The following is a 21,237-nucleotide window of genomic DNA, read 5'->3' as shown; positions in this document are numbered from 1 at the left end:
CATTACAGCGGAGTCTGCTACTGAATGGAATTGTATAGTGTCATGTCCGGTATTGAGCAGTGCCAGCTATATTCCTTCTACCCACAAATATCAAGTGTAAAGAATGTTTACCCAGATAACCAATGACTTGCTAAACCCAGTGCGCCATGGTGTCTGCCCAGGTTTGCCTGGTGCTGACGTTGGCTGCAGTCAGGACCCAGCACTAAAATTATTATTATTGTGTTCTGTTCCACTGCTGTAGATTTTTTTGTCAATGTCGAACACTGACTTTCTGTGCCATTACCAAGAGTATTAGTACAACCAAAACATATGCCTTTTTCCTAAAGGGGTTTTCCAGTCCATAAAAATTGATGGCCTATCCTCAGGATAGGCCATCAATAGCTCATCGCTTGAGGTCCGGCTGCCGGGACCCGCGCCGATCAGCTGTTTTGAAGGGGCCGCAGCGCTGGTACAAGCGCTGCTTGACCGTCTTTCCGGTCACTGCTCATACTGTGAATCGCTGACACAGCAGTAACAGTGGTTCACAGTATTACAGCCTTCTCCGATTCACTTAAATGAGAGAAGGTTGTAATACTGTGTATCGCCGATACTACTGTGTCGGCGAATCACAATATGACCAGTGACTGGAATGAAGGGGAAGCAGCGCTCGTATGAGCGCTGCGGTCCCTTCAAAACAGCTGATCAGCGGGGGTCCTGGCAGTCGGACCCTGAGCGACCAGCTACTGAAGGCCTATCCTGAGGATCAGCCATCAATTTTTAGGGACTGGAAAACCCCTTTAAGAAAAACTGCAGAATGTTTTATCATAAACTTCTTTACAACACAACATAAAACACATTGCTGATCTCTGGATGGTATTCATCTGCAATGCTCAATTTTCTTACTCACCTTTTGTGTCAATCACACATATTTTTTGAAGATTTTTATTTTCCGGGCAATTTTATCAACTGTCAGGTTCAGCCATTAAACTATAGATTTAGCAAAACAAGTATTAAATATGGAAAGAGAATAGTGTCAGCTTTTCTGATACTATCTGAATGAAATAACACATTGTTATGAAGTTTGAAATGAAATGCAGAGGATTTTAAATCTGACATGGAATAAGGAGACATTTGTAAGCAACAGCATAAAATTGCTGCTCAGTCATCATTCTGATATTTAGTATCTAATATTTAGCTTTATATAACAATCCCATTTATAATCTTTTATATGTGCTGCAAATGTATAAAAAAAAAAAGACTTTCAGGAGCAAGGTGATTGTTCCATATTTATGACGGCATATTCATGCACAAAACAGCAGGGCTTGGATTTACTCAGGAACAGCACAACTGTAAATGTTTTCTGAGTTTGATCTACTGGGAGCTGTCACTTTTTGATTTTAAAGGAATTTTCTCTGCACAAACATTGATGACATATTGCTACTCCATCAATGTCTGATCAGTCAGGATCAGATCAGTGTATCAACCGTCGATCACTAGAACTTAGAAGCAGTGTCTTTTTTTGGTGACTGCATTGTCTGCCCATTGTAGGCAACAGCCAACCATGCGAGAGAAGCCAATGGGAGATTACTTTTTTAGTGCCACAGCCCCTTTATTCAAGCAATCGGCAGGGTTCACAGCAGTAGGACCCCCACCAATCATTGTTAGCATATCATAGCGAGAGCATCAAAGATACCACATTTACGAGATTGGTAGCACTAGTTTTGAAGCTCATTTCACTTCCATTACACAACAATGTGTTATCAGAAAACCCTAAAACACTTGTAATGTATGCAATAGAAGAAAAAAAATGAACCAGATGAAAGTTTTACCATATACAGTACACTATCTGAAAGCCAGGGGATCGTAAGTGTAGATCACCAAGATCACTCTGTTTTGTATCATGCATATTTGCTTATCTTCAACTATAGCAGTGTTCTGGGCTAAGATAAAAATGTACATGATGGTTAGGATTAATCATCTAAAAGTCAAGTTTCACATAAGTAGGATAAAGCCCCAAAAGGGAAATATAGTAGTAGGTGCTTTATATGGTAATGATTAGGTAACTTAAAGCATGCGTTGACCTTTGAACCCCAATTACAGCTTACATATACAGTATCTATATATGTATATGATGTAGAACTTTTTTTATGCTTTTCATTACTTATAAGGATTGTAATCAAAGAGGTTATGAAACTGTTAACAACACAGAAAGGGTAAGTTCAAACGTAGCGTAAATACTGCAGATTTTCGGCAACTAATTTAGTTGCAGAAAATCTGCAGCATAATACAGTAGCAGCAAAGTGGATGAGATTTGAACAAATCTCATCCACACACTGCATAAATGATAAGCAGAAAAAACTTTCAGAAATTGATCCGCAGCAGCAATTGTATTTACGTAATCACTGCTTTTGTGTTGCAGGATTTGCGGTTTTTTTTGCGGCGGAAAACCAGTGATCCAACCGCAAAAAAACGCAACTCATAAAAAAAATATTATACTTACCCAGAATTTGGTGTTTCTTCGTCCAGGCCGGCCTCCTGGGCTGACCTCAGGACGCAGATAAAATTGGATACTATAGGCTGCAGGCCACGTTAGGCCTGCAGCCTATAAGGCACTGGTAAGACTCCCTGCGCAAGCCGGCGTGATGACATCACCTCATCACTCTGGCCTGCGCATGCGTCCCACCCAGAGGCTGTGCATCACTCTGTCTGTCGCAGGAACGGGGCAAGGTAAGTAAAAAAAAATTGGGGGGGACTGTGTGTAACTATATACAAGGGTAGGGGGAAGCTATGTACCACTATAACTAGGGGAGGGGGAGCTGTGTGCCACTATATACAAGGGAAGGGGGGAGCTGTGTGCCACTATATATAAGGGGAGGGGGAGCTGTGTGGCACTATATATATAAAGGGAGGGGAAAGCGGTGTGCCACTATATATAAGGGGGGAGCTGTGTGCCACTATATACAAGGGGGAGGGAGCTTTGTGCCACTATATATAAGGGGGGTGGGAGCTTGTGCCAGTATATACAAGGGAGGGGGGGCTGGGTGGCACTATATACAAGAGGATGGGGGAGCTGTGTGCCACTATATACAAGGGAAGGGGGGAGCTGTGTGCCACTATATTAAAGGGAGGGGGCTGTGTGGCACTATATACAAGGGGAGGGGGTGCTATGTGGTACTATGTACAAGGGGAGGGGGAGCTGTGTACCACTATATACAAGGGGGGAGGGAGCTGTGTGCCACTATATACAAGGGGGAGGGAGCGGTGTGCCACTATACATAAGAGGGAGGGAGCTTGTGCCAGTATATACAAGGGAGGGGGCTGTGTGGCACTATATACAAGGGGAGGGGGTGCTGTGTCCCACTATATACAAGAGGATGGGGGAGCTGTGTGCCACTATATACAAGGGGAGGGGGTGCTGTGTGCCACTATATACAAGGGAAGGGAGGAGCTGTGTGCCACTATATACAAGGGGAGCGGGAGCTGTGTGCCGCTATATACAAAGGGAGGGGGACATGTGTGCCACTATATATAAGGGGAGGGGGAGCTGTGTGCCACTATATACAAGGGGAGGGGAAGCTGTGTTCCATTATATACAAGGGGGGAGCTGTGTGCCCCTATATAAAAGGGAGGGGGCTGTGTGGTGGTTTATACAAGGGGATGGGGAGCTGTGTGCTACTATATACAAGGGGAAGAGGGAGCTGTGTGCCACTATATACAAGGGGAGGGAGAGCTGTGTACCACTATATAAGAAGGGGGAGGGAGCTGTGTACCACTATATACAAGGGGGGAGCTGTGTGCCACTATATGCAAGGGGGGGAGGGCGCTGTGTGCCACTATATACAAGGAAGGGGGGACTGTGTGTTACTATATAAGGGGGAGGGGGCTGTGTGGCACTATATACAAAGGGATAGGGAGCTGTGTGGCACTATATACAAGGGGAGGGGAGAGCTGGGTGCCACTATATAAAAGAGAGGGGGCTGTATGGCACTATATACAAGGGGAGGGGTGCTGTGTGGCACTACATATACAAGGGGGGCTGTGTGGCACTATCTACTCGGGGGGGCTGTATGGCACTATATACAAGGGGGAGGCCTATGTTGCGCTATCTACAGAGGTCTGTGTGGCACTATCTACTAAGGGGGGCCCGTGTGGCACTATCTACAAGGGCTGCATTGAGCAGCTGAAATGTTGCACTGTTTACTGCACTGATGGGAGAATAAATACACTTTTCTGACGACATCTATTTGGAGTGCTGCCTCTCTTTTCTTCTTCTTGTTTGGACATTGTGGGATTTACAAGTCAGATCCCTGGAGGTCAGCACCCATCTGGGCCCTGGAGGCTTCTATTGTTCTGCTGTGCTGCCCACACTCGCTTTCCTTTACAAGGGAGGGGGCGTGTGGCATTATATACAAGGGAGGGGGGGCGTGTGGCACTATATACAAGGGAGGGGCCTGTGTGGAACTATATACAAGGAAGGGGGCTGTGTGGCACTATCTACTAAAAGGGGGCTGTGTCACTATATACAAGGGGGGACTGTGGTGCTATCTACAGGGGCTGCGTGTGGCGCTATCTGCAGGGGGTCTGTGTGTGGCGCTATCTACAGGGGCACCAAGAGGGCATTACTGCTGTAGGAGCACAGTTACTGATGGGGCAATTACGCACTAAGAGATCATTATTACCAGATGGGGTACTGTGGATTATGAGTTTACTTAGAGGATGGGGTATAATTGTGGAGGATGCTGGAAAATCTAGAAACAAAACATGTCTGTGTGTCAAATTCTGCAGAGACAAGTCGTGGCTGGAATAAGTCGTCACAGTGGTCTGGATGGAGAGAAAAAGGGAAAGTGAATAACTCTAATCAGAGAAGACATCACCTGTGAGTCACTAGATATAAATGTGCTGTAATCACTTATATTGTCTGCAGAGCTCCTGTGTATAACTGGAATCTTCCACTATATGGTCACTGCATGGTTGTAATATTGGTATTTGTATAGTGTTTTTTATTCAGTAACAGTATAGGGTATTATTCAGTCACTATATGGTTATGGTGGTGTGGCGGTATTATTCAGTCACTATGTGGTTATGGTGTGGAGTTATTATTCAGTAACAGTGGGGGTGATATTATTTGGACCTTATATTGTGTTATTATTGGTAATATTGGTCTTATAATAGTGAGTTGTGTTCAGTAACAGTATGCAGGTAATATAATCTGGTATAGTGGTATGATTTAATAACTGTATATGTATATCGATCATTCTTTGTGTAAGAGGGGGGACATATGCTTTGGGGCTTGCAACACTTCTGGACATGCTAGAAATCAGCGATGCAGTTCTCTGCTCATCGCCTTCTGAATTGGTTGTATTATTGATACGGTAAAAGTGTGTTCACATCAGCGTTTAGTTTCCATTGATGTCTTCCGTCAGACCTTTCTGTCGGAGGAACCCATCAACGGAAAGGCAAACGGAAATCATAGCTTCCGTTTACATTACCATTGATTTCAATGGTAAAGTTTCCATTGCAAATGGTTCCCGTTTGTCTCCGTTCCATAAGGTTTCCGTTTTTTTGACGGAATCAATAGCCCATGGTTTGCTTTCATAGGTTCCCCTGACGGAAAGATCTGAGAGAAGTCATCAATGGAACCCCGACGCAGATGTGAACATGCCCTAATTCAGCATTTGGGGCCCCACTTTCAACTTTGCCCAGGGCCACACTTCGTCTAAAACCGGCCTTAGTTCTGTGCAAGATTTCTACATAACCGTTTGACGAACATAAAAAATCTTGAAGACTGAAACAATGTGGCCTATTTACTTTCATGATTAATTTCTAGGTTTCATGTTATACACATATCCGCTAGTCTAGCTCTTCATGTTTGAAACACAGTAAAAAAAAAAAATGAAAGAAGAAGAGGGGGAATTGCGGTGAGAGGTTTTTTTCAACTTGGCTTGAATAGTACACATTTGAGAATCCCTCTCTAAAAATCCTGCATTAGCCCCTGCCTGTCTACATTTCTCCTCTAATCTCCGTTATCCTACCAACAGTGGACAACAAAGCTAAAAAAATTTAGTTTCCCCATAGTTATGTTAAAAAATACAACTGTAAACACAAAATGCAATATATATTTTTAATACGGAAACATAATATGGCATATCAATAGAATTATCTACCATTAATCAAATGTAATAATAATAAATAATGAAATATGCACAATAATACATTAATAAAGCTGTAAAACATAAGACCTTCCTAATAAGTTCCTAATCTTATAATTTATACATTGGACATTCTCAAAAAAAACCTGATAATGTAAACACAGAAATAAAGTACTGCCCATGAATATTTTAGGAACACATGTAACATACTAAACAGATAAATAAAATGGAAAATAAATGTAGATTACTTTCACTGCCTTGTATTAAAGAACGTGTATGGAAATCATCAAGCAGGACATTATTGTAAAGCATTAAACGGGTTGTCCAGTCCCTAAATATTGATGGCCTATCCTCTGGTTAAGCCATCAATATCTGATTGGTCAGGGTCCGACTCCTGGGACCCCCGCCGATCAGCTGTTTTGAAGGGGACGCAGCCCTCGTACGAGAGCTGCTTCCCCTTCATTTCGGTCACTGCTCACACTGTGAATCGCCGACACACTTGTAGCGGTGGTTTACAGTATTACAGACTTTTGCCATTGAAGTGAATGATACAAGGCTGTAATACTGTGAACTGCCGTTTCAAGTGTGTCGCCGCTTCACAGTACGAGCAGTAATGGAGATGAAGAGGAAGCAGCACTTGTACGAGCGCTGCGACCCCTTCAGAACAGCTGATCGGTGGAGTCGTCGGACCCTGAACGATCAGATATAGATGACCTATCCTGAGGATAGGCCATCAATTTTTAGGAACTGGACAACCCCTTTAATATAAAAGCAATTATATAGAATAGTTAAGCTTGTTAATGAAGTCACTCTTTAAATGGAAAAGTACATTATACTCAGTCTGAGCAAGGCTTGAACATTTTCTGTTGTATTTGTCCAACAAGCACATATAATGGACTGCATTGTATTGTTTTCATTGAGAACTAACTAAAGCTCTTTAAGTGGGTTTTAAATCAAATTTGTAAAAAGAAATCTTCAACTAAATGTTTTTTTAAAAAACAGCTGCAAATGTGATGAAAAAAAAAAAAAGAATCAGTACTCAACTTCTTTCCGCCGTAGTCTAGCACTGACACTCTGTGGTCCCCCCGGTCTTTGTTCACAAATAGCCAGCACGTGACTGCTGCAGCCAATCAGGGGCCTCAGCAGTCACGTGCTGTACTCCTAGCATGACCACTCAGCGATGGCAGCCAAGATGCCAGGAATATGGCACGTGACAGCTGTGGCTGCGGATTGCCTGCAGCGGTCACGTGTTGGCCGCTTGTAAACGTATATCAGGGGCTTCAGTGCTGGATCGCCAGGGGAATGAAAAGGTTCACTTTGTAGTTTTATAACCTTTGCAGCTGTTTTTAAAAATGTTTTGGATAACTCCTTTAAATGTTGAATGTATTTGTCTAAGGGCCTGTTCACATCAGCGTTTGGTTTCCGTTCATCAGTTCCATTCAACCTTTCTGTCGGAGGAACCGATGAGCAAAAACCCGAACGGAAACGATTGCTTACGTTTGGATTACCATTGATTTCAATGGTAAATATTTTGTTTCAGTTGGTTTCCGTTTGCCTCCGTTCGCTGGGTTTCCATTTTTTTTTTTTTTTTTAATGGCAGCAAAAGTGCAGTCTGCAGCACTTTTGCTTCGGTGAAAAAAAACGGAAACCTAGCGAACGGAGGCAAACGGAATTCAACTAAAACAAAAGAATTACCATTGAAATCAATGGTAATCCAAACATCAGCGATGCTTTCAGTTTGAATTTCCGGTCATCTCTTCCTCTGACGGAAGAGGCCTAAACGGGTGATAACGGTAGTGTGAGCTTAAGAGTATTTTCTTCTCTACTACACGTTTAAATTATTTATACATTTTTATGATTATCCACACGTGGCAGACTTAGGCCTAGTTCACATGGAGGAATTTGCAGGCAGAAAAAAAAATCTGCGGACTAAAAACGCTGTGAAAAACTCTTTCTTTGCGGTCATAGGCGGAACCGCGGCAAGAATGAACAAGCCGCTTTTTTTCCCATGACTGGCTAAAAGCTGCAGCGGAAAAAAAAACGCCCCTGCCTCCCATTGAAATCAATGGGAGGCGGTTTCGGATGTTTTTTGTCACTGATTTCGACGCAGTTTCCGCGTCAGAATCAGCACCAAAAAACTCTGTGTGAACTGGCCCTTAGCAAGAAGATTGTTGTGTATAGGCAATGTATATATTTATATGATTGTACATAATATCTATATTACACACTATTTCTGCTCTATTACTGTAAACTTACTACATTTAATTTGGTGATCTTACAACAAGAAGTGTAGATTTATAAGTATCAGTGTGTTCTGTGGAAAGTCTAATTAACAATAAAAATTCACTCACAAAAGAATACACCACAACACTAAAACAAAGTAAACAAATAGCAAGCGTAGTGAGAATAATGAATAAATACGCCATGTGTTCCAGCCGGAATATTTTGTCTTCAGCATAGACTGTGACATCTTGGGAATACTGGTATATTTCATTTAATTAAAAAACTGAAAGAGAAAACAGAATACGTTACGCGTGAATGCGCTGATATTGTTAATGTTATTAATGACATCATAATAACAAGGCTACTATATAAATACTAGTATAGAAAACCTGTTACACGGCTTTGCTAGCAAAAGGAATGATAAGTATTTATAATTGTGCTGTTTGAGAACGACGTTCATTACAGGCTTGTCGTACTTCAGGGTTTTGCCTTTTTAATGCCTAGTTTTGGGAATTGGTTTCTCGTTGTTCCTGGCGTTCCTCTGCACTCATAGTTGTTCTTCTTGTTCTCTGAGCCAAATATATATATGATGATTATCAGGATTGTCCCTTTTATAAGTGAGCGTGATCATACGTAGCAGCTAAGGGACAATCCCGATATTCCATATATATTATTGGATAACTATCCCTGCAATTCTCTTATATAAAAGAGTTGTGTCTCAGTATTTTTTAGAGATAAGGGAATTGCATGCACAGTAATTCCTTAATTACTCCTAAAAATAAGAAAATCGTGAATCCAATCAAAAATCGTCCATAGGGTTGAGAAAAATGTAGATTTTATTTTTTTGCAAAATCGCAGAGTGATAACTCTGAGTACAGATAATGTGGTAGTGTTACCTGCAGCCCTATGTAACACCACAGATAACACACAGTGATAGCTCTCTGAGTACAGATAATGTAGTAGTGTTACCTGCAGCCCTATGTAACACCACAGATAACACACAGTGATAGCTCTCTGAGTACAGATAATGTAGTCGTGTTACCTGCAGTCCTATGTAACACCACAGATAACACACAGTGGTAACTCTCTGAGTACAGATAATGTAGATATTACCTGAAGTCCTATGTAACACCACAGATAACACACAGTGATAGCTCTCTGAGTACAGATAATGTAGTCGTGTTACCTGTAGTCCTATGTAACACCACAGATAACACACAGTGGTAACTCTCTGAGTACAGATAATGTAGATGTTACCTGAAGTCCTATGTAACACCACAGATAACACACAGTGATAACTCTCTGAGTACAGATAATGTAGTAGTGTTACCTGTAGTTCTATGTAACACCACAGATAACACACAGTGATAACACTCTGAGTACAGATAATGTAGTAGATGTTACCTGCAGCCCTATCTAACACCACAGATAACACACAGTGGTAACTCTCTGAGTACAGATAATGTAGTAGATGTTACCTGAAGTCCTATGTAACACCACAGATAACACACAGTGATAACTCTCTAAGTACAGATAATGTAGTAGATGTTACCTGCAGCCCTATGTAACACCACAGATAACACACAGTGATAACTCTCTAAGTACAGATAATGTAGTAGATGTTACCTGCAGCCCTATCTAACACCACAGATAACACACAGTGGTAACTCTCTGAGTACAGATAATGTAGATGTTACCTGAAGTCCTATGTAACACCACAGATAACACACAGTGATAACTCTCTAAGTACAGATAATGTAGTAGATGTTACCTGCAGCCCTATGTAACACCACAGATAACACACAGTGATAACACTCTGAGTACAGATAATGTAGTAGATGCACACACATAAATATATACACATACAGATACAGGAGTGTAGCTAAAGTCACATGGGCCCTGGTGCAAGAATTCAGCTTGGGCCCCCCTACCCATTCCCAACAGGACGAGACCCTTGCGCACGCCTATGCCCAGCCGCCTTGCACGACAGACCCTATGAATGCATCCATAGTATAATGCCCCATAACTGCCCCACACAGTATAATGCCCCCCCATAGCTGCCCACACACAGTATAATGCCCCCATAGATGCCCCCACACAGTATAATGCCCCCCATAGCTGCCCCCACAGCATAATGCCCCCCATAGCTGCCCCCACAGTATATTGCCACCCATAGCTGCTCCATACAGTATGCTCCCATACAGTATAATGCACTCCATACAATATAATGCCCCATACAGTATAATGCCCCCATAGCTGCCACTTACAGTATAATGCCCCCATAGCTGCCCCATACAATATAATGCCCCCCATAGCTGTCCCATACACTATAATGTACCATACAGAATAATGCCACCTATAGCTGCCACATACAGTATAACACTCCCATACAGTATAATGCCCCCATAGCTGTCCCATAAAGTATAATGCCCCACACAATATAATGCCCCCATAGCTGCCACATACAATATAATGCACCCCATAGCTGCCCCATACACTATGTCCCATACAGTATAATGCCCAGCTAATCCCCATAGCTGCCACATATAGTATAACACCCCCATACAGTTTAATGCCCCGTAGCTCTCCCATACAGTATAATGCCCACCACAGCTGTCCCATACAGTATAATGCCCCACACAGTATAATAACCCCCATAGCTGCCACATACAGAATAATGTATTAAGACCCCATAGCTGTCCCTTAGAGTATAATGCCCCCCATAGTTGTCCCACACAGTATAATGCCCCCAAACAGTATGCCCCCATAGCTGTCTCATACAGTATAATGCCCCCCATATAGTATAATGCCCTCCATAGCTGTCACATACAGTATAATGCCCCCATACAGCATAATGCCCCCTATAGCTGCCCCATACAGTATAATGCCCTCCACAGCTGTCCCATACAGTATAATGCCCCCTTACAGTATAATGCCCCTCTTAGCTCTCCTATACAGTATAATGCCCCATATAGTATAATGCCCCCTCAGCAGCCACCATATGACCCCTCTCCCATACCCAGTATAATTCCCCCATATGTACGTAAATACAGTTGGAAGCGCGATCAGGGCTGTGGCAACGGGGGCCCGGGCCCCCCAGGCTTGGGGGCCCGGTCACAACTGTGACCGTTGCGACCCCTATAGTTACGCCACTATACAGACACATATATAGGCACTTAGACACACAGATACACACACACACACACACACACACACACACACGCACACGCACACATACTGGAATTTATACGCACACACAAACAAGAGACATACAGATAAACAGAGGCACAAAAAACAGACAGACTGAGCACTCACATCTCCTTCCCTGCAGGTCGGGCTGTGGACGGAGCTAACTGTGCCTCGGACACCACATCCTTGCCGAATATATATATGATTGTCATCAATAAACAATAAATTATTCCGTTTTTTCATGTATGTTAAATAGCTAAACATAATTTTTTTTAAGAGCTTAACATTGGATTTTTTTTTTTTTTATATGGGTCTCAATATTGTAACCTCTGAGGAATATTTAATGGTAATAATTGTAAACCAGTATTTAAAGTAATCGTTTATGGAGATCAGGGCCAGCATTAGGGGTGTGTGATCAATGCGGCCAGCTGCCCCTGCTGAATGAGGCACCACGGGATGACCTGGTACCCAAGGTGCTGTAGGTAAATACCAGGAATCGTAATATTATTTTATAGCAATATGTTTAGACATCGTTTAGCACGGTTATTAGATGACTTTATGTAAAGCACCTTTTTTGGTCATGGTTTGGTAGCATTTCAATTGTGTGGCACAGCTATGCAGTGTATAGTGGTGGCAGCAGCATTGTTATTTAGGTAAATGTATGGAAGTGCTACATGAACAAGATTATGGCTCTGTTTTTTGGGCAATGTACCGAATGATGCATCTATTAAGGCATTGTATTGTATAGTAATGTATACACTCTTTGACCAGGGCATGTAGCTCACTGGTTAGCACTGTTGCCTTGCAGAACAGGGCTTCTGGGTGTAAATCCGATTAAGGACAGTGTACGTAAGTTCTACCCGTGTTTTTGTGGGTTTTCTCTGGGTACTCAGGTTTCCTTCCACACTCCAAAAACATACATATAGGTAATTTAGATTGTGAGCCCACTATCTTTGAGCTTCTCCATTATTGATCGGACATAGCACCCTCAGAATCGCTCTGCCTGATCATAGAATGAAATGCATCCGTGCAGTTACGGCCGCACAGTCCTCTCTATCCACTCCCTACACTCATCTCTATGATTAGTGCAGAGAGGAAACAGGAAGCTGAACGATCAATGTTCAGCCTCCTGTTACAGAGTGGACAATGCTGGAGCCTGCAGGGTAACGACTGGTCCCCAGGTATGCAGCATTAACCATTTCATTGCCCTCCACAAGGGACCTTAAAATTACCCATTTGGCTGCCCTATACCACCAGGGCTCTTTACATTAACACCTTAAAGGGATATTTCAACCATATGGCATAAATATCTGACAGAAGCGGTACCCCTGTTCTAGAGATAGGTGCGTGCCACACAGTTTGGACACACATCTATCAGGCATTTGCATAATTCTCTAAGGTGGGAATACCCCTTTAACTCCCCCAGACCACCAGGGATCCTTACAATAACTCCTTCATTCCCTAGACCACTAGGTATACTGACACTAACACATTCACTGCCCTAGACTACCAGGGATTATGACACCAACACCTTTACTGCCATAAATCACTAGGGCTGCTGGCATTAACACCTTAATTTCCCTGGACCACCAGGGATACATACATTAACCCCTTCACTGTCCTAGACCACCAGAGATACAGACAATAACCTTCAGTGTGTAAGACCTGGATGCTGTTTAATACTATTTTGCCTGGATGCTATGTTACGCTGTATTTCTGTCTGTATTAATCAATTGGATTGACAATGTGTTGACAAAAGAAAAGCAGCTCTTCCAACTGGTAGTAAAAATATCCATATTTCCACAAATCCAATATATCAAATAATGGACATTACCATTTAAAGTTTAGGGTCTGAAGAGGCATTCGAAGTTTTGAAGATCTAAATCCAATATCTATGAGCGATGAACTGTACGTTTATCATAAAACTACAACACAACATTAGAGCACCGAACTCTGAAGATATGCAAAGTTTGGGGTGAATAAAGAGAAATAAGAATTATTTGCTTTGTAATGTGGGTGTATATTGTAGAACAAACGTCGGGAAGATTTATTTCAATAATATCAGTATGACATTGTTGCCTTTGTGAATAAGCCTCAGAGGCGACAGCAATACTCAGAGTAATTGAAGATAACAGAACATCAAAAGAAGCAATTTCCACATCTTCAAATTACATGTAAAACTATCAGAATAATTATCCATAGGCCTTTTAAACCTGGAAATATGAATATGAAGTTTAATTATGCATGGCACTTGTGTACTCTGACACGTGTAAATGCAAATTAAAATCTTTAGTCTTCCAAGGCATTCCTGCACTTACATATTTCAGATTTCTAGAAATTCTGTTCTGTTTAATGCTTTTCAACTGGATGCACACATTTAATCTGAGAAGAATAACAAGTGTTGTTTCACCCGCTATAGCAGAAAATCTGAATTCGGCAATGTTCCTGCTCATGTGACACTGGTGGTCTGCTTACCAAATTACAGACACAATGCGCTTAACCTACTTATAATTATAATTGGCAATCTACGGATAACAGAATATGGCATTAAGAAAAATTAATGCAGTGTGTTAAAAATGATCTCATTTAATCACAGAAGCATTTGTCTTATAAAATGATTAACTAAATATGGGGATTAAAAAATAATTTTAGGGGTTAGGATCATTCATTATATAAAGGAGCATACTGATGTAGTAAACTTAACTTGACACTTAACACCAGAAATACACAGTTGCAGCAAACTTTAAAGGGCTGTTAAACAGTTAAACAGTTTGGGGGCTGTTCTTTATACTGGATAGGTCATCAGTATATGATAGGTGGGGGTCTGACACCCGAACCCCGCACCGATCAGCTGATACGGCTCCCTCCGGGCGATGGAAGTTATGCAGGGGTCGGTGTCAGAAGCAGAAGGTTTTGACCACTGTATAGCGGCCGTGCTAGGTTACTGCAGATCTGCAACACGGCCGCTATTGGGTGTAGGGAGCCTTCTGCTTCCGGCACCGACCCCTGCATATCTTCTGGCCAGAGGCCGCCGGAAGAGCTGATCGGTGCAGGGTTTGGGTGTCGTGTCCCCACCGATCATATACTGATGACCAATCTTATGGGTTAAGTTTGCTGCAACCGTGTATTTAATTTGTGTCAAGTTAAAGTTGGCTACATCTGTATGTTTACACTGCCTGCAATGTCCCTCACATCCAGCATGTAAATACCTAGTCTATGTATGTCATGTATGCTGTGATCCAAATACTAGTGTGGCCATTTCCTTAGTTTATTTGACTGAGTCTATAGTTAACTCTAGATGAGATTAACAGGGTTTCTCCACCATAGACTTTCATGGCATATCAAGTCGATAAAAGTCTGACTTGTAAGTGTCCAGCTGTTGGGATGCAGGTCTACAAGAATGTGGATGACCAGTTCTAGACATGCGCCGTTACTCTCTATTACAGAACATGACAGATACAGAAACAGATGAGCATACCCGCTCAGCAAATTCCATATCTAGTTTATGTTAAAGAAATGTTTAATATGTGAATACTCCTTTTATCCTGGCTTAATGATGGGGAATTTAAAATTCGCTACAACTTTCCAGAAGATCTGTCAGCAGACTAAAAATTGTTTCGCTATATCAGGGAATGGCTGTTTAATGCCCTAAAAATATTCTTTTGTTGACTAAAGATGGACTATAAATGGATATAGCCAAAGACATGACAAACGTGAAAGTAACAATCCACGATGAAATTTTTCCAAACAGCTCAAGTAACAACTGTGTCCTCCTGAAAAGGCATGCCTAATAAATATTAGAGTTCACAAATTAAAATCATCAGAACATACCTGTACGGATAACCGTGGTACTTTGAGCGGAAAATTGACAGAAGGAAGCTGAAGAAGAAGACCACAAGACCCAGTCCAACTAGACATATAACTAAAAAGAGAATAAAATCAAGAGTAAACTGCTATTATACGCAATACAGACACACATATTTATGTATATTATATATATAAATAAATAATAGAATGTTTATTTTAAGTATATTTGGAAATATTGCATAATACCCTGCAGCCTAATGGATGATACAAACAAAAATGAACACATTTAGTATGTTCTGCTTACAATTTGTAATACTATACAACAATAAGTAGTCGTTTATTAATAAAAATAATCATTTCTTATCTATTTAGGTAGAGATTGTTAATATGTCAAAATTAACACGTATAAAAGACATTTCACAAATAAATGTTTTTTTTGTTTGAATCAAAAATATAACCAAGAAAAAAAATAACTTTAAAATTGGATTTTTTTCCCAGTAGATTCCTTCAATTGCAGGTTTCCCGGGTTGCTGATTGTTATCCTGCCGTTATCGGGTGCAGATTGTTGACATGATAAAGCGGGCTGCCAGCGATAGTCAGTGATTTGTGCTACGGCTGAACATTGCTCCCTTATAGTATCACTATTTATAGAGCATCACAAGAAGGAGAAGTAATTTAGCAGAAAATGAAACATACATCACACTCGATTTCCTATTTTCACATGGGATAAATGCTAGGAGCTCTAAACACAACTGTATATGACAGTATGTGACAGTGTAAAATGGGATTACTTTCTTAATTCAAGTCACCGCATATGCTGGATTTATTATGCTTCACAAAATTATGTTTGACTGAAAGGCTTAGCTAAAAGTAAGTGCTTCCATCTCCATAATAATGAGGCTAGTGTAGAAGATATTGAATATGCCATTTCATATTGACGTCTAAAGCCAAACGGTTATGTGGCCTTTAAAACTAAGGTTATTTCTAATCCGGATTTATACTAGGACATAAATCTATGCAAATAACATATAGGTTGTGGTCTCGGGTTCTGGTATTATCCTTATTCAAAGTGCATTTCATATTTTCTCCTAAATCCTGTAAATTGATGTTTTGATATGACATATACATCAAACAGAGTTAAACTTTTTTTTTACAATATAGTGTAAAGATGTAGCAGAGCTAGGTTTGTACATCTTTTGTACGATCACTAATTCTTCTCTGGGGTTTTCAATAAGACTGCAAGAAAGTCCAAACGCTGAACTCATACAATTCCCCTAATTGTTTTTGTATTCTAGAATCTCATCATTTTTAGAGCGCTGGTCTCTGGTGTACAGATATAAAGATAATAAGCTGCTCCGTGAAGCCCCTTAAAAATGATGGAAGAGGGTTGTAGTAACTCCGGAGCAACAATTCACACTTTGTGCTTCTTATTTTATTGCATTAAAAATGAAGTGCATAATCACTGTCAGTCAATATTTCATTAAAAACGTTAATAATATTTGGTAAGTGATTTTTTTTGATGTGCGTAAAGGGATAAAGAACCAACTGGTACCAACGACAGCCTCCTAAACATAGGGACGCAGCTGCCGCAGGGCAAGTAACTATATTTGTCTCCACAAATAAAATGCAACTCCACACATTGTGATGACATAATGTCAACTTATGTCCCAAATTAAATGACAAGCGTTATTGTATAAAATCTCTCTCATGGCTGCCACTAACATTTTGTGTGCCCTCACTTCTATGTACAACATGCCACCTGAAAGAAGACTGGATGAACAAAAGCAACTCAGCCACATTTACTTCAATAGAGTTGAGCTGTAATACCAGACACAATCCGTGGACAGGTGTGGTGCTGTTTCTGAAAAAAAGCTGCCATGTTTTTCTGATCGTGTACAACCCGTTGAGAACATGTGCTACCTCTTTAAAGCTGTTTTAGGTTTACTATACTACATTTAATATATATATATTAGTCTAAAGATCCACAGGCTACAGAATAAAAACAAAGAAAAGCCAAAAACGGCAGTATTTTCTTAAAATACTACTGAGAAAATACTCACTTCTTCTTTTTCCAACATCTCCTTTTGATGTTGCAGCTTCATTGAGGAGGACCATTCCCATGGTGATTGCGGCATCTATAATTGTTGTTAAGGAATCCCTAAAATGTCATGGTTTGTTTGTTTTTTTAAAAGAAAAAAAATATTAAAGAAATTTAAAGAAACAAGTCAGACTACGACTATAGATTGAGCTCCTAATTTACACTTTAGATGCTGTTGAAATAGTGAACATAATTTTCAAATCGTGGTCAATAAATATGAATACAGGTCAAGGTGTCCCTAGTCATTGTGTCTGCTCAAAAGTTCAAAAGACTAATATCTGAAACATTTCAAAGCTGTTTAACATGGCTCCTTAAAGAGGCTCTGTCACCAGATTTTGCAACCCCTATCTCCTATTGCAGCAGATCGGCGCTGCAATGGAGATAAGAGTAACATTTTTTTTTTTTTTAAACGAGCATTTTTGGCCAAGTTATGACCATTTTTATATTTATGCAAATGAGGCTTTCTAAAGTACAACTGGGCGTGTATTGTGTGCGTACATCTGGGCGTTTTTACTTCTTTTACTAGCTGGGCATTGTGAATGGAAGTGTATGATGCTGACGAATCGGCATCATACACTTCTCTTCGTTACCACCCAGCTTCTGGCAGTGCACAGACACACAGCGTGTTCTCGAGAGATCACGCTGTGACGTCACTCACTTCCTGCCCCAGGTCCTGCATCGTGTCGGACGAGCGAGGACACATCGGCACCAGAGGCTACAGTTGATTCAGCAGCAGCATCAGCGTTTGCAGGTAAGTAGCTACATCGACTTACCTGCAAACGCCGATGCTGCTGCAGAATCAAATGTAGCCTCAGGTGCTGATGTGTCCTCGCTCGTCCGACACGATGCAGGACCTGGGGAAGTGACGTCACAGCGTGATCTCTCGAGAACACTTGTACATAACTTTAAACACGCCCAGTTGTACTTTAGAAAGCCTCATTTGCATAAATATAAAAATGCTCATAACTTGGCCAAAAATGCTCGTTTAAAAAAAACAAAAACGTTACTCTTATCTACATTGCAGCGCCGATCTGCTGCAATAGGAGATAGGGGTTGCAAAATCTGGTGACAGAGCCTCTTTAAGTTTGAAAATAAACAGTAAGAGTATGTTCACACGCAAACTCAAAAACGTTTGAAAATACTGAGCTGTTTTCAAGGGAAAACAGCTCCTGATTTTCAGAAGTTTTTTAAGCCACTCGCGATTTTTGCGGCGTTTTTCACTGCAGTTTTTTGGAGCTGTTTTCAATAGAGTCTATGAAAAACGGCTCCAAAAAGTCCCAAGAAGTGACCTGCATTTCTTTTTTGCGGCCGTTTTTTTACACGCCGTTTTTCAAAATGGCCACGTAAAAAAACGGCCCATCGGAACAGAACGCCGTTTGTCCCATTGCAATCAATGGGCAGATGTTTGGAGGCGTTCTGCCTCCGATTTTTCGGCCATTTTTTGGCCGTTTACGTCCCGAAAAACGGACGAAATTAGCCCGTGTGAACATGAAACATGAAAGTGTTATGCATGAAAGATGCGGGCGCATGTAATGGAGCAATTGCTATTACATTATTAATGGGTTGTGTCTGCACCTGTGATACGTATAAAGGTTAAATCATATTTAAAATTTTCAAATTTCTGTTTGATCACGCAAACCAAAAAATATTTCAATTTGAATGTCAAGTATTGCAGTTACATACTTGTTAGGGTATGTTCACGCGGCTTATTTTTGGCCGTTTTTCAAGCTGTAAACGGCCGAAAAATCTGAAGCAGAACGCCTCCAAACATCTGCCCATTGATTTCAATGGGAAAAATGTCGTTCTGTTCCGACGGGCCGTTTTTTTCGTGGCTGTTTTCAAAACGGCCACGCAAAAAAACGGAAGCAAAAAAGAAGTGCATGTCACTTCTTCAGCCATTTTTGGAACCATTTTGACATAGACTCTAAAGAAAAACAGCTCCAAAAACGGCCGTAAAATACGCAGCGAAAAACGCGAGTTTGATTAAAAAATGGCTGAAAATCAGGAGCTGTTTTCCCTTCAAAACAGCTCCGTATTTTCAGACGTTTTTTTATTAAGTGTGTAAACATACCCTAACGGCGCCCCGTTATTTTGATTCCTTCTCATGGCGTTAACCGAACGTGTCCAGTGTCGGAGAACAGATATGCCCAGTAGCTTAGTCACCGCCCGGCAGAGAAACTTCTGCTATTGTGTAGGCAGTCAATAAGAATCTTCGTACTATAAGCAGCTTCTTATCACCAGCACTGGACATATTAGGTGGACGTTCTAAGAGGAAATCAAAACGCCATAACAAGTATGTAACAGTAATATCTAGACAAGGGGAATTTTTTTTTTAAAGTTATTCAAATAAAAAAAGTTTTGTGCATGATTAACTGGAATCATTTAAAAACAATTACGATATTTTTTTTTTTATTGAAACATAAAGCCTTTTCACAAATATTGAATATCTCAAATACTATAAGTGTTTTTGCAACTATCTCAGCATGAAAATATGCTATGTATTATGTTTCATTTCTGTTTTAAAGAACAATGGTGCAAATTTATCACTCTATTTACATCAGTTTTCTGGTACAATGAGACTGAAAAATATGCAATTTGGGACCAACACCATATTTACGAGGCCCCCTGGCAACATTTTCCAACACATACGTGTCTCTGAAAAAGAGGGCGTGGCTAGTTGATAGGCGTGGAGCGTGACTCATTAACCATTTATCAATGCGGACCTGGTGCTATTTTTCACCTACAACATATTCATCAACAGGGAATCTGATGCATGCTGCACTGGTAGAGAGACTGGTGCAACACTAAGGCTAAGTTCACATGAGGCGGATGTGCTGCGTAAAAGTACACAGAGTATCCGTAATCGATGTGATTCCGCCACAAAAGTTGACTGTTTTTTTAGATCCCTATTGAATTCAGTGGGGAAAACCCACAACAAACTACCGGCGATTCCGCAACCACCATTGACATGCTGCAGCTTAAAAAAACGACATTGCAGGTTAATTTGTGTGCGGAATCTCCGCATGTCACGTACGCAGCACGTGGATGAGATTTCTTGAAATCTCATCCACTCCTCTGCTACTGTATTATGCTGCGGATTTTTCGCAACTAAATATGTTGCGGAAAATCCGCAGTACTTCTGTGTGGACTAGACCTAAGAGTGCGCTAGTCTTAATACATTTTCAACATTTCGCTTCATTTGTCAAAAGTGTCTAACAGAAAAACTGGCTTTCCCCATAGTAACCATTCAGAGAATATCTTTCTCATCTTGAACAGTTCTGGAAAAATAAAAGCTGCATAGTGAATGGTTGTTATGGACGAACAGTCCGTTATTTTTTGTTAGATTTGATAAATGTGTCTCATTCTGCTTACATTCCTTTAATCAGAAGGCATTCCCTGCACACCAACATATAAATAGGTCTAGCTACAATCATGCGTAATTTATTTTGCTCGGGGTAGCCTCGGCTAGCCGGACATTTCCCCTGCAGCGGCCACTGCGGGGGAAATGAAGTATTACATGGCGGTCATTCAGCTCTTATACAGATCTCTTTTCTGGCATATAGAGGGGGGCCCTGAGCGGTCCTATACCGTCCATATGCCGTGATAAGGCATATGGACAGGAGTGGTCTTCAGGAGGCAACCCCTTTAAGGAGAAAAATTATTATTAGTCTTGTTATACTAAATCCTTCTAATACATACTGCTCTAATAATCAATAGAAATACTTAATTTATTAGCTGATGAATACATTAAAATTATGCAGAGAAGATGATGCTAAGTAATTAATGAGTTTC

General features: G+C 40.9%; 1 protein-coding gene across 3 annotated transcripts in view; it reads right to left on the bottom strand.

Moving 5' to 3' along the window:
* Positions 1-6,164: 6,164 nt before the first annotated feature.
* Positions 6,165-21,237, bottom strand: part of TUSC3 (tumor suppressor candidate 3) — a 716,299-nt gene continuing 701,226 nt past the window's right edge. For all 3 annotated transcript variants that reach the window (XM_075860043.1, XM_075860050.1, XM_075860035.1), the window contains 3 exons: positions 17,408-17,482; positions 15,372-15,462; positions 6,165-8,634 (listed from right to left, as the gene is read on the bottom strand). In XM_075860043.1, the coding sequence (XP_075716158.1) occupies positions 8,619-8,634; positions 15,372-15,462; positions 17,408-17,482 (182 nt within the window). In that variant the 3' untranslated portion in view covers positions 6,165-8,618. The remainder of the gene's footprint in view (positions 8,635-15,371; positions 15,463-17,407; positions 17,483-21,237) is intronic.

Source organism: Rhinoderma darwinii, chromosome 1, assembly GCF_050947455.1.
Source record: "Rhinoderma darwinii isolate aRhiDar2 chromosome 1, aRhiDar2.hap1, whole genome shotgun sequence".
Taxonomy (NCBI): Eukaryota; Metazoa; Chordata; class Amphibia; order Anura; family Rhinodermatidae; genus Rhinoderma; species Rhinoderma darwinii.
Note: the sequence above shows the minus strand (reverse complement) of the source record. Positions and strands in the feature narration are given on the sequence as shown.